The sequence below is a fragment of the Gadus morhua genome, chromosome 12 (assembly GCF_902167405.1).
Source record: "Gadus morhua chromosome 12, gadMor3.0, whole genome shotgun sequence".
Lineage (NCBI taxonomy): Eukaryota > Metazoa > Chordata > Actinopteri > Gadiformes > Gadidae > Gadus > Gadus morhua.
The window spans coordinates 11,215,108-11,231,081 of record NC_044059.1 but is presented as its reverse complement, the minus strand read 5'-3'; the positions used below and the strand labels follow the sequence as shown (position 1 = coordinate 11,231,081).

Here is a 15,974-nt window from a genome sequence, read left to right as displayed (position 1 = left end):
GTCTGTGATGTGCAAATCACTCTGATGAGTCATGGTTTTCACCTTTTTTCCCAGTTTCCCAGCGTCACCTCTAAGTGTCGCCAAAGGAACAATAGCTGTAGAAACGTGCGTACGACAGCTCTGGAGCTGGCGTGGGGACCGCACATTTTTACGGTCATTTCACGTTTTGTACATCTGAACGTGAGCGTGGAAAAGGACGTACGCCACGTTTTTGTGCGTACGCAACCTTAGTACATGAGGCCCCAGGTGAGGACGAAGCGTGCGAACCGTGGAGTGGCTCTGTGGGAGTTGTGCAAACCCGGGTTCGGCAGCACCGCAGATTACAGGAAATGTCGAGGATGTGTGGCCTACCTGAGCACGTACTGCTTGTACTGTTTGACATGCGTTCGTAACGCGTTCCCATGTGTTCCGTGGTGGTTCTGCAGAGGTACGGGGAGCCCCAGGTGTGGTGGGACTGGAAGTCACTGCCTGTCCCATGATGGTAATAGTTTAATGGGCTTGGGGGATAGATGTGCGACAAGGCTTTGTCGTCGCCTATGGGAAAACGGTGCATTTGATTGATATTGTTTTGTGTTATGATTGTGGTAATTCGATCGCCCTAAACATGGTGACGTCATTTTAAAATGTCCCTTTAGGAGCGTTTGTCCTGTGCCCGCTGTGTCCCCAATATTTGTGTTTGAGATACACTATGGGCTAGTTGAGGGGTGTAGGGTTATCGTTTCAAATGTATCTATATTTTTTTTTACAAGTTATTCGTTTTTGGTTATTACATTATTCGTGATTTAAGTTTCCTTTTAATATAGGCCTAGGCCTATATATTTTTGGAAGCATAAATATTGCATAATGATCATTTGAAAGACTATTGAAATCCTTTGAAATCATAAATTGAAATCGTATGCTTTGAAAACTGGTAATTGGTTATTTTTTAACCTCTTGTTCAATGTTCAATCATTCCTATTAAAATATCTATGTTGCAGATATTGGAAACACGATATTATTATTAATCATCATTAATCATTTATCATATTTGAGTGGTCAGAATTCGGATCAGAAAAGTCAAATAATAAGTGAAGAAGCAGGACAGGGCTGAGCAATCGAGACTGAATGCAATCGGAGCTCAATTGGCACGGTCTGTCCGTCATGTGATCAGAATGGGTCGTTCCAAACGATCAGAACTACGAGGCTCCGGTAAGTTGTCCGGTTTGAATGTAATTTATGCAAAGTCGAACTCGGAGCTCAAAAAGTACAGGTCTGAAGCTTCATTGGAATGAAGGAGGGGATAGTTTAGAGGTTAAAACAACTGGATACATTGAACAAGTTACCCCCACGGGGAAGAGCTGTCATCATGGCTGTTATGTTGTGATACATGGTTATTAAATCCCTATGAAAACCACTGTATGCATGGAGCTCCGACTGTGAATAGACAGGAATGACATACCGGACAACTCACCATTTCTAAATCTAAATCCAAATGCTTTTAAAAGTCTAAACATTATGGAAGTGATGTTTGGAAAGTTTCCCTGACATCCCCTATCCAATTTCACAAAGTAATATTTACTTAAATATGTACACATAAAACCTAGCACAGTCTAGCACTTAAACATTTCAATAACTTCTGCCACAATAGTCTAGAAAGGTACAGGTCTTGCTTAACCGGTAGGACATGGCAATAACTCTGGCAAGGTAAGGGGGACACCCACCGCTGCTACCCAAGAATACAATATAATGACTCCACCATTGGATCATGTAACTTTATTCCTATACAATTCATAAAGTGCTCTGATGGGCAACAATCGTGCAGATGTAATGCATACCGACCCAATAAAGAAAATGGTTGTGTGTGTGTTAGATATACCCTACTAATCCCCTTGGAGGGATTCAGTCTATGGCTGCTCGATTATGGAAAAAATCATAATAGTCAATAATATTGAAATCACGATTACTTTTGAGTTTGAAAACATGATGTATGTATTCCGCATGTCTCTCCTCCAAAACACTTTGAAACTGAGAACTTTGAAATTTCGCCTTTTAAAAAAATACACATAATGGTCAAATAGAAAATGTTCAAATCTAAAATATTGTATCCAGCTGTTCCTAAAAAATATTGAATGAAAAAATTAAAATAATAATCGAATCAAACAAAGTGAGATGAATCGCCCAGCCCTAATTCAGTCTGCGTTGGAGCCGGCCTCCCATGCCATCACACCGCTGCTCCCCCTGAGCCGGCCGTTCTGTGGTCCCTGCAGTATGGCTGACAAGCACAGCGTGCTGCGCTGCACCTTCTCCGCCCCGACCCACAGCGCCCTGCTGCTGCAGGGCCTGGCCGCCCTCCGGACCCGGGGCCAGCTGCTGGACGTGGTGCTGGCCGTCAAAGAGGAGCGCTTCCAGGTGCACAAGGCCGTGCTGGCCTCCTGCAGCGACTACTTCCGGTACCGTGTATACAATGTGTTTTGTGTGTATGACAAAGTTTGCTCGTATATTTAACGGCTAATCACACTCACAACTGCTGCCATGATACTGCTGCCATGATATTTAACCTTTTAACATTTTGGGGTGGCACGTAGCCCAGGAGGCAGAGCGGGTTGGCTGTAGTAACCGAAAGGTTGCTAGTTCGATCCCCGGCTCCTCGAGTATGGAGGTGTCCCTGAGCAAGACACTTAACCCTCACTGCTCCCGACGAGCTGGCTGTCGCCTAGCATGGTCGATACCGCCGTGAATGTGTGCGTGATTAGAGCGCTTTGAGCGGCCACTGGTTAGAAAAGCGCTGCATAAATGCAGTCCATTTTCAGTCCATTTTGCTTGTATGCCCAGGGAGTCTTCCTAATCGTGCTGTTTGATCCGCAGAGCAATGTTCACTGGAGGCATGAGGGAATCGAACCAGGACACCATTGAGCTCCAGGGCCTGTCCGCCCGGGGGCTCAAGCACATCATCGACTTCGCCTACAGCTCGGAGGTCACCCTGGACCTGGACTGCATCCAGGACGTCCTGGGGGCGGCCGTGTTCCTGCAGATGGTCCCCGTGGTGGAGCTCTGCGAGGAGTACCTCAAGTCGGCCATGAGCGTGGAGACGTGCCTGAACATCGGCCAGATGGCCAGCTCCTTCAACCTGGCCTCGCTCAAGGAGTCGGTGGACGCCTTCACCTTTCGCCACTTCCTGCAGATCGCCGCCGAGGACGACTTCCTGCACATCCCCCTCGAGCGGCTGGTCTTCTTCCTGCGCAGCAACAAGCTGCGGAACTGCAACGAGATCGACCTCTTCCACGCCGCAATCATGTAAGCGGTAAAGTCGCAAATCTCCCAGCTTTCTTGCGGCATTTCACTGAGGCACGCCCCCTTTTGGTCGTAGTATCTCGTCGCTTTCAAAGTAGAGCGAGCAGAGCTGTACAACTCGCAAAGAAGATGGCTGCTCCCATAGTTAATGTGGGTTGAGATGTATTTTCTTTGTATTTGTACCACGTTGATGGTTTTAATGTCGTTGTTAAATCCTCTTACACACTTGATTTCATTGCTGCTTTAATCCGGTCACCAATTAATGCATTGCACGGTCTTGCTTTGTGTGCAATTCAATGTAAAGTTGTGTTTTCAAGCTGGTTTGCTAAAGAGGCTATGTTGCTAATGATGAATAGCCTGCTACTACTTCCCCTCGTGGCTCGACAGAAAAACAAATGGCAAACTGGGAGGCTGGAGCAAGGGAAATACGTCACGTTCTCGCTGAAGCTGCTCGTTCGTACCAGCGTACCATCCAAATGGATAGCAGCATCAGGCTGGGCTTGTGGTGTGGTGTTCATTTTGTCTTCTACCCTGGGATCAACAATGACATTACACAGCCCAGGCCTTTTTTCGGTTTTGTTCACCAGTCTGGTGAATAAACCAGTAGGAAGACAAGGCACATAAACAACAGTGTTAACACTGCTGTGTTCTTTTTGGAAAAAGTCTGCTGAGTCAGGATCGCTTTAAATCACTTTATTTGGTAAAGGTTTAGTCTAGTCTCTATGAAGCAAAAGGAGAGGAATTGTATTATGCACACGTGGAGATACACTTAGTAGGGCATATGATAGATGCGTTACCTAGAGCGTTCTAGCCCCCTGGGCTATGTGTTGTGACTTATCTACTGGGCAGGCGTGGACTCAGTTATGTGCTCTGATTGGCTAAGCATGATGCTGAAGTCCCGCCTCCTGGATACCCGAATGTGTCTATATGCTGCTCTCTTTTGGGTATGTGTTGGCATTGCAACTTGGTTTGTGGCAATGTGCGGGAATTACACTGCCTGTTTGTATGAGTGTGTGAATTATGTGCACTTAACACTTGATATATAACACTTATATCAAATGAACGGCGTTACATGATCACAATGGCCGACACACCGCTGTGTTCACTTTATAACCTCTGTTCATTCTCCACAACCGTAGTGAAGCTTCCAGAAACGGTGAAAATGGCCGCCTTGTGGTCCGACCACAAGCTCAAACTAACATGGCCAAGCCAGGGGGATTCTGCCTCTGCAGAGGTTCTGGTTCGACACATGGAAAACAAAACTGAGCCATCGAGACATGTAAGTGTTGACGAGTACAATATATGTTTCACTATGAATATGGGGGTAGGGTAGTGGGCTAGAGGGTTTGACTCCCTGACTCACCTCGCAAGGAGTCGATCAGGAATGCGGTCCGTGACTTGTCAGTAGGGTAGTTCTGGGGCTGTAGCTCGAACACCAGAGAGCACTGAAGAAGCACTTAGAATTGCTGAATCTGCTCTTTCCTGGTTCACATCCTACCTGACGAACCGCACCTATCAAGTGACAAGGAATGGCTCCTTGTCCAAACCTTGCACGCTCGAAACTGGTGTCCCTCAAGGCTCTGTACTGGGGCCTCTTCTGTTCTCCCTCTATACAAGGTCTCTGGGCTCGGTAATTGCATCACACGGCTTTTCCTATCACTGCTATGCTGACGACCAGGGCCGACGGACTGCGGGGGAAAGTGAGGCAGTCGTGGGGGGGCCCATGGCAATTAAAAAAAATAAATGAATCGTAGTGTTAGGGAGTCGCACACGGCCACGTCTCTTCCTCCCCCCCCCCCCCCCCCCCGTCAACAATTGTTCTCTACCCCCCCCGACCCCGTCAACAATTGTTCTTTACCCCCCCCCCCCCCCCCGTCAACAATTGTTCTCTACACCCCCCCCCCCCCCCGTCAATAATTCAGCGCAGGGGGCTGGTAGGGGGAATTCGGGGGGGGGGGCCCATCAGTACCTCATGTATGCAGGGCCCAGGATTTGGTGCAACGGCCCTGCTGACGACACTCAGCTATTTCTCTCTTTCCCCTCATCTGCGAAAACCCTAATTGCAACACGCATATCGGAATGTCTGGCGGATGTCAGCACCTGGACAACTGCCCATCACCTGAGGCTTAACCTCAACAAAACCGAGCTTCTCCTAATCCCAGGGAAAGACTGCCCACACATGGACTTAGTGGTCACCGTCGAGAACATTACTGTATCTCCCTCTCCAACTGCCAGAAACCTCGGTGTGGTATTGGACAACCAGTTATGCTGCACTGCAAACATCACTGCGGTCGCCCGATCCTGCAGATTTGCACTTTACAACATCCGCAGAATCCGGCCCTTCCTCACAAGGGAAGCAGCTCAGCTTCTAGTCCAATCACTGGTCATCTCCCGCCTCGACTACTGCAACTCACTCCTGGCTGGACTTCCTGCCTCTGCGATTAAACCTTTGCAGCGCATCCAAAATGCGGCAGCGCGCCTCGTGTTCAACCTACCAAAGTTCTCCCATGTGACCCCCCTCTTCCGGGACCTCCACTGGCTCCCTGTAGTAGCTCGCATCAAATTTAAGACGATGGTACTGGCATACAAGGCAGTCGATGGAACTGCCCCTGCCTACCTCCAAGCATTGCTAAAGCCACACACCCCTGCTCGATCCTTCCGCTCGACTACCTCAGCTGGACGACTGGAACCACCATCGCTAAGAGCTAGCAAAGGTCGATCAGCAAAGTCACATCTTTTCTCGGTTTTGGGGCCTCAGTGGTGGAACGAGCTCCCTGCCGCTCTCAGGACCGCAGAGTCGCTCACTATCTTCCGAAAAGGACTCAAGACTCACCTGTTCAGAGTTCACCTCGACTCTGCATAGCCACCTTTCCTCTTCTGACCACCATTGTACACTGCATTGTAGTGTATTGTATTGTATTGTAGCACTTAACTGTGTAGCAACTGCAGCAGCTGCTATCATGTCTGTAATACGGGGAATTGATTAACCTAGCGATTGTGGTACTTGCACTTGGTTCTATGAACATCCTTTCTGTACCGACAGCGATATATTGATGCACTTCTTATGACAAATGTACTTATTTTAAGTCGCTTTGGATAAAAGCGTCTGCTAAATGCCCTGAATGTAAATGTAAATGTAAGAAGAAAGGACCGACAGGATCCCCTTCGTAGCGTTCGGGAGCTGGAATGAACGGCTCCCGGGAAGAAGCCGATGCACCCGGGACTGGGACTGGTGGTTCCGGGGTGTCGGGGAGCTGGGAGTGTACCGATATGGACAACTCACGGAGGTTGGAGGTGATCTCCTGCAGGACCTGGTCGTGTTGACCCAGGAGAGTCCCCTGGCGGGGGATCATCTGCCAGAATGCCTCTGTATCAGCTGGGTCCATGTTGGCCAGTTTATGAACAGGGTTTATTGGGACACGGGGTAGGTGACAAGCTGGGGCGAAGCAAGCGGTAGTCAGGCAGGTGAGGGTTCGGCAACAGGGAGTCAGTCAGGAAGGCAAGGACTCGGCGACAGGCGGGTAGTCAGGCAGGCGAGGGTTCAGCATCAGGCAGGCAGTCAGACAGGCAAGGACTCGACGTCAGGCAGGCAGGCAGGCAAGGATTCGGCGACAGGCGGGTAATCAGGCAGGCAGGGGTTTGGCGACAGGTAGGCAGAGTGACGGACGGAGAACTAGGGAAGAGGGGAGAGGGTTATCAAGAGAACGGGATCACTGAACTGGGTCTAGAGAATGCTGGTAGGACCGATACGAACTGGGTAGTTATAAACGATGAACTTGCGCCGGCTCGATGGAGATCCCCGGCTGAAGTAGGAAGTGGAGATTGATGATTGAAGACAGGTGTGACGGAAGAATGAGGTAGAGTGGCGTGAAGTTGCCACTAGATGGGGTTGTTAGACCGTGTAGTAGGACGCGGCGTGACACCAGGACTAATTGAGGGGTAAATGTGATTCACCACAACACCACCTGCATGTCTAAGTACTTTGGCAGCCACAGTTACTAGTGGCCACAGTCAATAGATGTTGCTCCAAGACCACAAATGATGAGATTAATGTAAGACATTATCAAGATATAAAAATGGTTTTAATAGTTTGGTGTCTCTTATAAATTACCTTGTTGCCGGTTTAAGTGATAACAAAAAAATGTAAAACGGTTATAATATTACAATTTGTTTAAGATCAATCTGGATGTCACTTGGTTTATGACTGAATCGCGATCATCCCCATGTTGACATTATATGGGAAAGCATTGTTGCAAGGAACTTGAAGGTAGGAGAAGGAAAAGAGACATGTTCGGGGACATGAACATCATTGATGTCTCCTGCGCAGTAAGACGAAACATCGCAAAACTGTCCAAATATCCATTCATGGAGCTTCGGGATTCTGAGACTTCAGAAGTAAGTCAAACGTTTCTGACCCATCTGGGCATCTTCCATCATTCCTCCCATCAGTTGTAAGCAAACCTACCCCCAGATCCCATGAAGACTTCCATTGAGGACCAATCCTCCAGCAAAAACCTAAATAAAAGCTAATATGTATATAAGCTATCATAATATATATATATATATATATATATATATATATATATATATATATATAACCAAAGGATATGATAACATTGATATTTTCAGAAGTAAATTGGGTAAAAAAATACCAACAGAACAACCTCTTCGTCTGTTGAGTTATACATTATTTAACATTGTACATTATTTAACATTTATCTTTACATTGTTTTTAATTAATTTTTATTAAACATTTTTGTATGATACAGTTTCAGATCACATTTTACTGTGACGTTTTCTTGGATGTCCAGTTGGGTTTCTTTTCGCAACTCATTGATGTAAACGTGTGAGAAATTAACTGCATTCATTACGGCACTCTTTTGATTCTTTTCACCGTGAGCCTGTAAACCTCTCCAGCAGGGAACTCACTACTGAGGAACTAAGAGGAGAAAGAAAATGGGTAAAAATAAGGCATCAGTTAAAGAGATAAAGCATTACATTGGCTGTTGAACATGGCCCACTGATAATACATCTTACAAAATAGCACAGGCAAGTAAGAGGTCCGATGTCTTACCTGATCAAGGAGTGAAGCTATGGTTCCGTTGCTGACTTCTCCATAGGAGATCATCTTGAATTGTACATGTGCCTTGACTGGGAGGACTGGTAGGAGAAAATAAATTCAAACATGGAATATCTTCATTTATGAATTTACGAAGGACGTGTGGTGCAACAGGCCTGATAACAACCAGCTACTTCTTAAAGGTGCTACAAGATGTTTTATAAAATATGCCTGTTCTGTCAAAATATGGATAGATTTGGTTAAAAAGATAAACCATGAAAGCAACAGTTTTGTAACAGGATTCCGTGCACATACCAGGAGAACCGGTCGTCGCTTGAACTGAAGTTGACATAAAACCTACAGTTGTAGTGGAACCTCCGGTTGTAGTGGAAACTCCAGTTGTTGCTGGGCCTGCGGTTGTTAGGAAACCTCCGGCTGTTGTGGAACCTCCGGTAGTCATGGGGTCTCCGGTTGTTGCGGAACCTCCGATTGTAGTGGAACCTCCGGTTGTTGTTTGGCCTCTGGTTGTTGTGGAACCTCCGGTTGTTGTGGAACCTCCAATTGTAGAGGAGACCTTGGTTGTTGGGAAACCTCCGGCTGTTGTGGAACCTCCGGTTGTAATGGAACTTCCGTTTATAGTGGAACCTCTGGTTGTAGTGGAACTTCCGTTTATAGTGGAACCTCCGGTTGTTTTGGAACCTCCGGTGGTCATGGGGCCTGCGGTGGTTGCGAAACCTCCGATTGTTGTGGAGCCTCCGGTTGTGGTGGATCTTATGATTGTAGTGGAACCTCCGGCTGTTGTAGAACCTCTGTTTGTAGTGGAACTTCCGGTTGTTGTGGAACCTCCGGTCATCATGGGGCCTGCGGTGGTTGTGGAACCTCCGGTTGTCATGGGGCCTGCGGAATGTACAGTCGTAGAATAAAATAAAGTAAATATATAAAATACAAGAAAAAAGTTATTACCATTGTGGTGTAATACATTTTTTTATTCTAAATAAAATATGTTTTTTTATTTATATTTGATATCATAATCAATATAATTTGTAATGAATAAATTACAATTTTTTCCTTCCTGATATCGATTCCTGAACTTGAGTATCTGCCGATACCGAGTATTTTCCGATAAAGCATCTAGCATTGTAATTACTAATAGTCTTGTTCTTATTGAAGGGTTCTCTTACGATGCCAACAATGCTAAGTTGGTTCACCTACTGTCGATATATTTTTTTTCAGATTTTTTTTACACCTCGTCGCCCAAAAGGGCTGCCGGCCCACAATGCCCGGTATTCCAGATGGTCAGTCCAGCCCTGCTCAGGACAACGTTTGCGATTCACTTCCGGGAAATCATCTACGTAGATGCACTCCTGCCGCGCCCCCATATGCCTGGTCAAACTGCCTGCTCGCGCGCTTCAAGGAAGGTAACCAATCACAACGGAGTTGGGTTGGCAGGAGGGGGGCGAGGGGGCGGAGAAGGACGAAACCGAGCGTTGACAGAGAAAGCGCCCAGATGAGAGGAAGAGTTTCCCGGAAATCAACATTGTTTTTTGTGTATGGTTAAACATGACTATCAATCATTATAACAACGTTTATAGGTCATAAAAGTCGAAAAAGCATAATAGGTCCCCTTTAAGAACTTTATATCAATGAAAATAATGGTTGCTATTTGCATGGAGCATGGAGCTGGTGGTGGATTTCCGCAGGAGGAAATCTGCCCCTACACCCATCTCCATCAACGGTGTGACTGTGGATGTTGTCCAGGATTACAAATACCTTGGAGTATACCTGGATAACAAACTGGACTGGGCCAAGAACACCGAGGCTGTTTACAAGAAGGGCCAGAGTTGACTCTATTTCTTGAGGAAGCTCCGGTCTTTCAAAGTATGTAACATCATGCTGAGGATGTTCTACCAGTCGATGATAGCCAGTGCCATCTTTTTTGCAGTTGTGTGCTGGGGCAGCAGGCTGAGGGCAGCAGATGCCAGGAAGATCAGTAGGATCATCAGGAAGGCTGGCTCCATCCTGGGGGTCCAGGTGGACTCTTTGGTGGTGGTGTCTGAGAGGAGGATGCTGTGTATACTGCACAATATCCTGGACAACAATGCTCACCCTCTCCACCAGGTGCTGACCTCGAGCAGAAGCACCTTCAGCAACAGACTCATCCTCCCCCGGTGTAACACAGAACGCCAGAGGAAGTCTTTTCTTCCTGTGGCCATCAGACTGTTTAATGCAACTACCTCCGGCTGCAGAAGGGACCGTGGAGACACTATGCCCTGAGACCAATGTCACTTTATTTATTTATTTAATTATTTTTACCCAATTTATTTATTTAATCACTTAAGTTAATTTATGCTGCCAACAATTGCTTCTATAATATTTATTTATCACTTTACCACTTTTACCACTAATACCACTTTTATCTAATCGCTCCTTTTCACTTATTTAGTTTGTACTTATTTTACTTCCATCTATTTTATCTATTTTGACTCTAACCCTGTATTACTTTTCCACCTTTGTATTGTAACTGTTGCACAATAATTTCCCCCGGGATAAATAAAGCATCTTGAACTTGAACTTGAACTAAGAGAAAAAACATGAGTTATAGGCATTTTCCCTATGCCTATTATGTATTCAATTTCTACTATGCCTGAAAATAAAACGAATCACACTCATGCATTTCCTTAAGATAGGATCTAAACGTACGCATCAAAACGTGCGGTAAAGGATGTAGAAACAGATCAAATATTTATATTGTTAAGTAGAGAAGTGAAGTAACACATCCATGCATGTACTCACTGGCTATGTGGAAGTATCCCAGCAAAAGTGACACAAAAATGGCTTTCCCCCCCATGTTGGTATACAGACGACGATTAATGAGACCTGCGCCGAAGAGAAGCAGCGGATAGTGCTAGTCTCAGACAACCTGGAGAACAAGATTGAGCAGCTCAAGTATACAGTATTGTGACGTAATCCTCTAGCATGATTCATGGCACAGACTTAATGGAATTGCTCAACAAGGATACTGGCACGTTTTCCAATATGATTACATTGTCTACGTAACAGCCATTGTTTATGGGCCCAAGCTTTAAAAAGGCACAGGGCAGTGTACACAAGGAAATATAATATAAAGCGTATGTACAGTTTGTAGATTGTGCCCTTTGTGTGAGATTGTGCCCCTTGATGTTTCGCTAAGATAAGATGATGAATGGTAATTGAAGCAGGAGCTGGTTGCTGAGAATCGGTAGAGTGGGAGGGGGGATGGGATCCCAACCCTAACCCTAGCTCAGCAGGGATAATATTATTATATTATAAATGTTACTGCATTTACTCCATTTTAGATGTTGTAGTAACTTTGCTGTTGGAAACATTAGTGTTTCTGCATCATGTCATATTTAAACTACAAATAAATTCTAATGCTGTTCCGAAATGATATATTATTATTATTGTTATATTATAACGATAATAGTATCGATAAAGAACAGTAACCGATAAAAAGTGTATCTGAAAGAAAAAGTACTGTTGAAATCCTATACATAACTATCCCTATTCCTTGGTTCAGCCAATTACATGTCTCAAAGAAGCCATCTCTTCCTTTGTCACAACATCATACAGATATCTCCAACGAGTCAAAGTTTTGCCGGGCCCCCATATCCATTTGTTTTCATGGTCGCTTCTATTCTTATTCTGGACATTGCAGATTATGGGGTCAGAACAGTCTCATTAATAATGAATGCACAGAGAAGGATTCACAAATGTATTTTGTGATTTATATATAAATTACTCTCTTCCCACAAATACATTTCAATGCACACATAAATGGATATCGGTATGTATAAATGTAAAATAAATCCATAAACAAAAATAAGTTTCACAAACACATTTCTAATCCACACACAAATGTACCTTGTTTTAAATAAATGTAATATAAATCCATAAATATATTAATTAAAAAAATATTTGCAATTTTCATCACAATGTATTTGGATGTTGTAACATTTATATACAAACTGTTAAACTTGTATTTACAAGACGTTTTTCATTTGTGAACTTACTTGCATTTGTGTGGGAACTGGTCTATTTATGTGTGGATTTTTGAGACTCTCCTGACGTCGCTAGATTCACAAATGCATTTTTTTCAACAAGGAAGTCTGTAGCCAATCAGATGCCTCCCTCGTTTTCAGTCAACCACATGACTGCTGTGACGGGGTTTTTACGTCGGTGCCGTTTACTACTTTAACGGCACCGATAATCCCAAAACCCAGTCGAAATTAGATGGAAAAAGTGTCGTGACGCAGCATTCACTTCTTCACCACCTAGAGATTGTTATGTACGATCATTCAAAAAACCATGTTCTTTCCGAGAGAGTAGAGATTTGACAGAGAACCGGGAGGCTTGGAGGCTGGACTCAGAGGTCGGAACTGCAGCCATGTGATTGGCTGAAAACGAGGGAGGCATCTGATTGGCTACAGAGAGTTCCTTGTTGAAAAAAATGCATTTGTGAATCTAGCGACGTCAGGAGAGTCTCAAAAATCCACACATAAATGCAGACAGTTTCACACACAAATGCAAACAAGCTCACAAATGAAAAGCGTCTTGTAAATTCAAGTTTAACAGTTTGTACATAAATGTAACAACATCCAAATACATTTTTGATGAAAATTGCAAATCTTTTTTAAATGAATATATTTATGGATTTATATTACCTTTATTTAAAACAAGACATATTTGTGTGTGGATCAGAAATATGTTTGCGAAACTTATTTTTGTTTATGGATTTATTTTACATTTATACATGCCGATATCCATTTGTGTGTGCATTGAAATGTATTTGTGAGAAGAGAGTAATTTATGTATAAATCACAAAATACATTTGTGAATCCTTCTCTGTGCATTCATTAATAATGAGACTGTTCTGACTCCATATTGCAGATCGTCAATGCTTTTCCTCAGAGAGAGTGGATGAGTCCTGGAATCCCAATTCAGTCAACCACTCAAAATCACAGAAGTGTGGTGCGATTTCAAACTTTGTGTTGAGAAAAAAAACCCTCAACTCATCATTCAATTCAGAAAGTCTCATCAGCACTCCCCCCCTCGAGAGGCACCTGACCTTGGTGTGTAACAGAAGCTGCTAATGGTCACTGCCAATCTCTCTGCATAAAACTGTAAATAAACATCATCGCAAGGGGGCGGCTTTAGATGAAGTGGACTGCTCTGATAGCTTCATCTAGAACAGTCTTCAGAGCTTCAGGCATTTTCTTTATAGCCAGCGCTTCTGTGAACACTGCAGGGGACAGATGCTAGTTCTGGAGCGGCAGCTTTCAGCCAGGAGACTCCACTGTCCTGGCCCAGTGTTGCATCAGTTGGACCAACCATCCCAGACATTGGAAGCAATCATTTCTGTTTGAATTTCAGGAAACGCATATGTGTCAGAAATGGCCTCAGTAGGAGAACTTGCTGTTAAAGACTTGTAAAACACGAAACCCTCTTTTATCGTTAATCTAACATTATTTTCAAACCTTGCAAGCAGGTTTAACAGATTTGTTATGTTTGTAGATTCTTCCAACTTGTATGCTCGTCATCAGCTGTTCTGGCACATTCCCTGCTTTTCCTGCATTGGATTGAGTTATTAGACTCTGGATCACTAGGGCTCCAAATTAGTCTCTGGATCCCTTCAGTTCCTATTACGGTATTGGCCGTCCATGTCCTCCTGGCTCTAGGTCCTAAAACCAGTGTTGCTTTCCTCCCAGAACTGGCCAATGAACGGAGACCTCCTACAAGGTCTCTCTTCACTCCAACTCATGGGCAGAGACTTAGCTCAGGAGGTAGAGCAGTTGTCTTGTAGGTTATAGGTTGCTAGTTCGATCCCCAGCTCCTCCTAGCTGAGTGATGATGTGTCCCTGAGCAAGACCCAACTGCTCCTGACGAGCTGTCTGTCGCCTTGCATGGTTGACTCTGACGTCGATGTGTCATTGTGTGTATTTACCGATGTAAGTCGCTTTAGATAAAAGCGTCTGCTAAATTCCCTAAACGTAAATGTAAACTCCTCCTGTGGACATCACACGACCAGAAGTCCACCCTCACATTGTCCCCTGGAGTTTGGGGGTAAAGGGCATACAACCCCATTGACATGCAACAAAATCGAACTTACCCTGAATAATTTCTCTGGTTTTGAACCTTCTTAGTATGGGATCATTTAAGCAAACAACTCAACATAATGCATAAAATAGGTCTAGTCATTTTTAGATCTTAACGAGGAAACTTTACATATTATACTTATTTAAGTAGAATACAATGAAACAGGAAATAAAATGAAGGTTAAAAAGTGTTTGAAGTGTTTTGTAGAGGATTTACAAACCAAGGGTACTTATAAAGCCCTTCCTTATCTACAAATATTCAAAGTTATAGCAGTGACAAAACTAGCTGTTTGCGGTTCTATCTCTAACCATACAACTTCCCTTGCGACTCTGATTCAAGAAGTTAATAGGCTGGGACATCGCAACTCCTGAGCTGTCTCTAGAGAACCCCACCACAGCCATGGCTCACAACCATAAATACCGCAGCGAGCTCAAGCTGGTGGGACTTCACGGATATTGAAAGAAGGGCAGATGGTTCATTAACAGCCAGCGTATGAGTTGTTGGTACATTTGTTTCACATGCCTTCTTAGAACCGACTGTGGTTGCAAAGAAATGTCAAGGGGTTTCAAACCTCTAGATTTGCATGTCGCAGTTAACCAGAAGTCACGCTACTCGTCACTAATTGCTCATCTCAAGTTAAGGAAATCAAATGCAATTACTTCCAAGTCAAATATTCATAATGAATGTCCGGAGTGGATGGCCGTCGAAAATCCAAGCTAAAGCGAACTTCCCCGCGGTTGCAACCAAGATCAACGTGCAACTAGGCCAAAATAGTGCAGAGAGGACTTCAGTTCAAGTTCAGTTGTTTTAGCCAAAGGCAGATTTAGCAAATTTGGGGCCCACCTCATCTAATCTTTAAAAGAGAATGGAGTAACATATGTACTGACTGAATGGTGGATAGGCAGTAAAGCTGAGTACAGTGTCCTCTCAATACTCAGAGTAAGGGTAAGCATGTTTGTATTGTCGTGTGGTTCTCTAATAGACTAATTAGAATAATAGAATAATTTCTCGTCAGTCATCTTGTTGGGTTGGATTCTTCTTGTGTTTCGCCCTACTTATCTTGTTGCACCCTTTACACGCAGATATTTAGATTATTTATTTTTTTAGAAACACGCACTAGTCCCACAACAGGATGCAATTTAACAGTAAATATAATGACTGTTGCAATGATACATTACAGTACAAAAATCCTCTCATAAATAGTGAATTAGGTAAACTGAATTCTGACTTGTTGTTGTAATTGAGTTTTATACACAACAGCATATTGTGTTGGCTTGTTTGACTTCGATTCTTCTTGTGTTTCTTCCTCCTTATCTTCGTTAAGCCCTTTACAGGCAGCTATTCAGAAAGGAGCTAAGGAAAGGTGGCACACACACACACACACACACACACACACACACACACACACACACACACACACACACACACACACACACACACACACACACACACACACACACACACACACACACAAACACACACACACACAGACACACACACACACACACACACA

At 44.2% G+C, this 15,974-nt stretch overlaps 1 protein-coding gene across 2 annotated transcripts; it reads left to right on the top strand.

The window, feature by feature from the left end:
* Positions 1-1,489: 1,489 nt before the first annotated feature.
* On the top strand, positions 1,490-11,753 carry LOC115555410 (kelch-like protein 26). 2 transcript variants are annotated; one of them, XM_030372257.1, is made up of 4 exons: positions 1,490-2,429; positions 2,845-3,273; positions 4,410-4,549; positions 10,272-11,753. In XM_030372257.1, the coding sequence occupies exons 1-3, from the start codon at positions 2,149-2,151 to the stop codon at positions 4,534-4,536; spliced, it is 837 nt and encodes a 278-aa protein (XP_030228117.1). In that variant the 5' UTR covers positions 1,490-2,148; the 3' UTR covers positions 4,537-4,549; positions 10,272-11,753. The 2 variants fall into 2 exon arrangements, with proteins under 2 accessions (XP_030228117.1, XP_030228116.1); XM_030372256.1 differs by having other exon boundaries at positions 9,563-11,753.
* The last annotated feature ends 4,221 nt before the right edge of the window (positions 11,754-15,974 follow it).

Bases quoted from the DNA above. Each gene is read 5' to 3' on its own strand.
- LOC115555410 (XM_030372257.1), top strand. From the start codon at position 2,149: ATGAATCGCCCAGCCCTAATTCAGTCTGCGTTGGAGCCGGCCTCCCAT. The intron at 2,430-2,844 runs GTACCGTGTATA...TTTGATCCGCAG, and splicing joins TCCTGCAGCGACTACTTCCG to AGCAATGTTCACTGGAGGCA. The intron at 3,274-4,409 runs GTAAGCGGTAAA...CCACAACCGTAG, and splicing joins CTCTTCCACGCCGCAATCAT to TGAAGCTTCCAGAAACGGTG.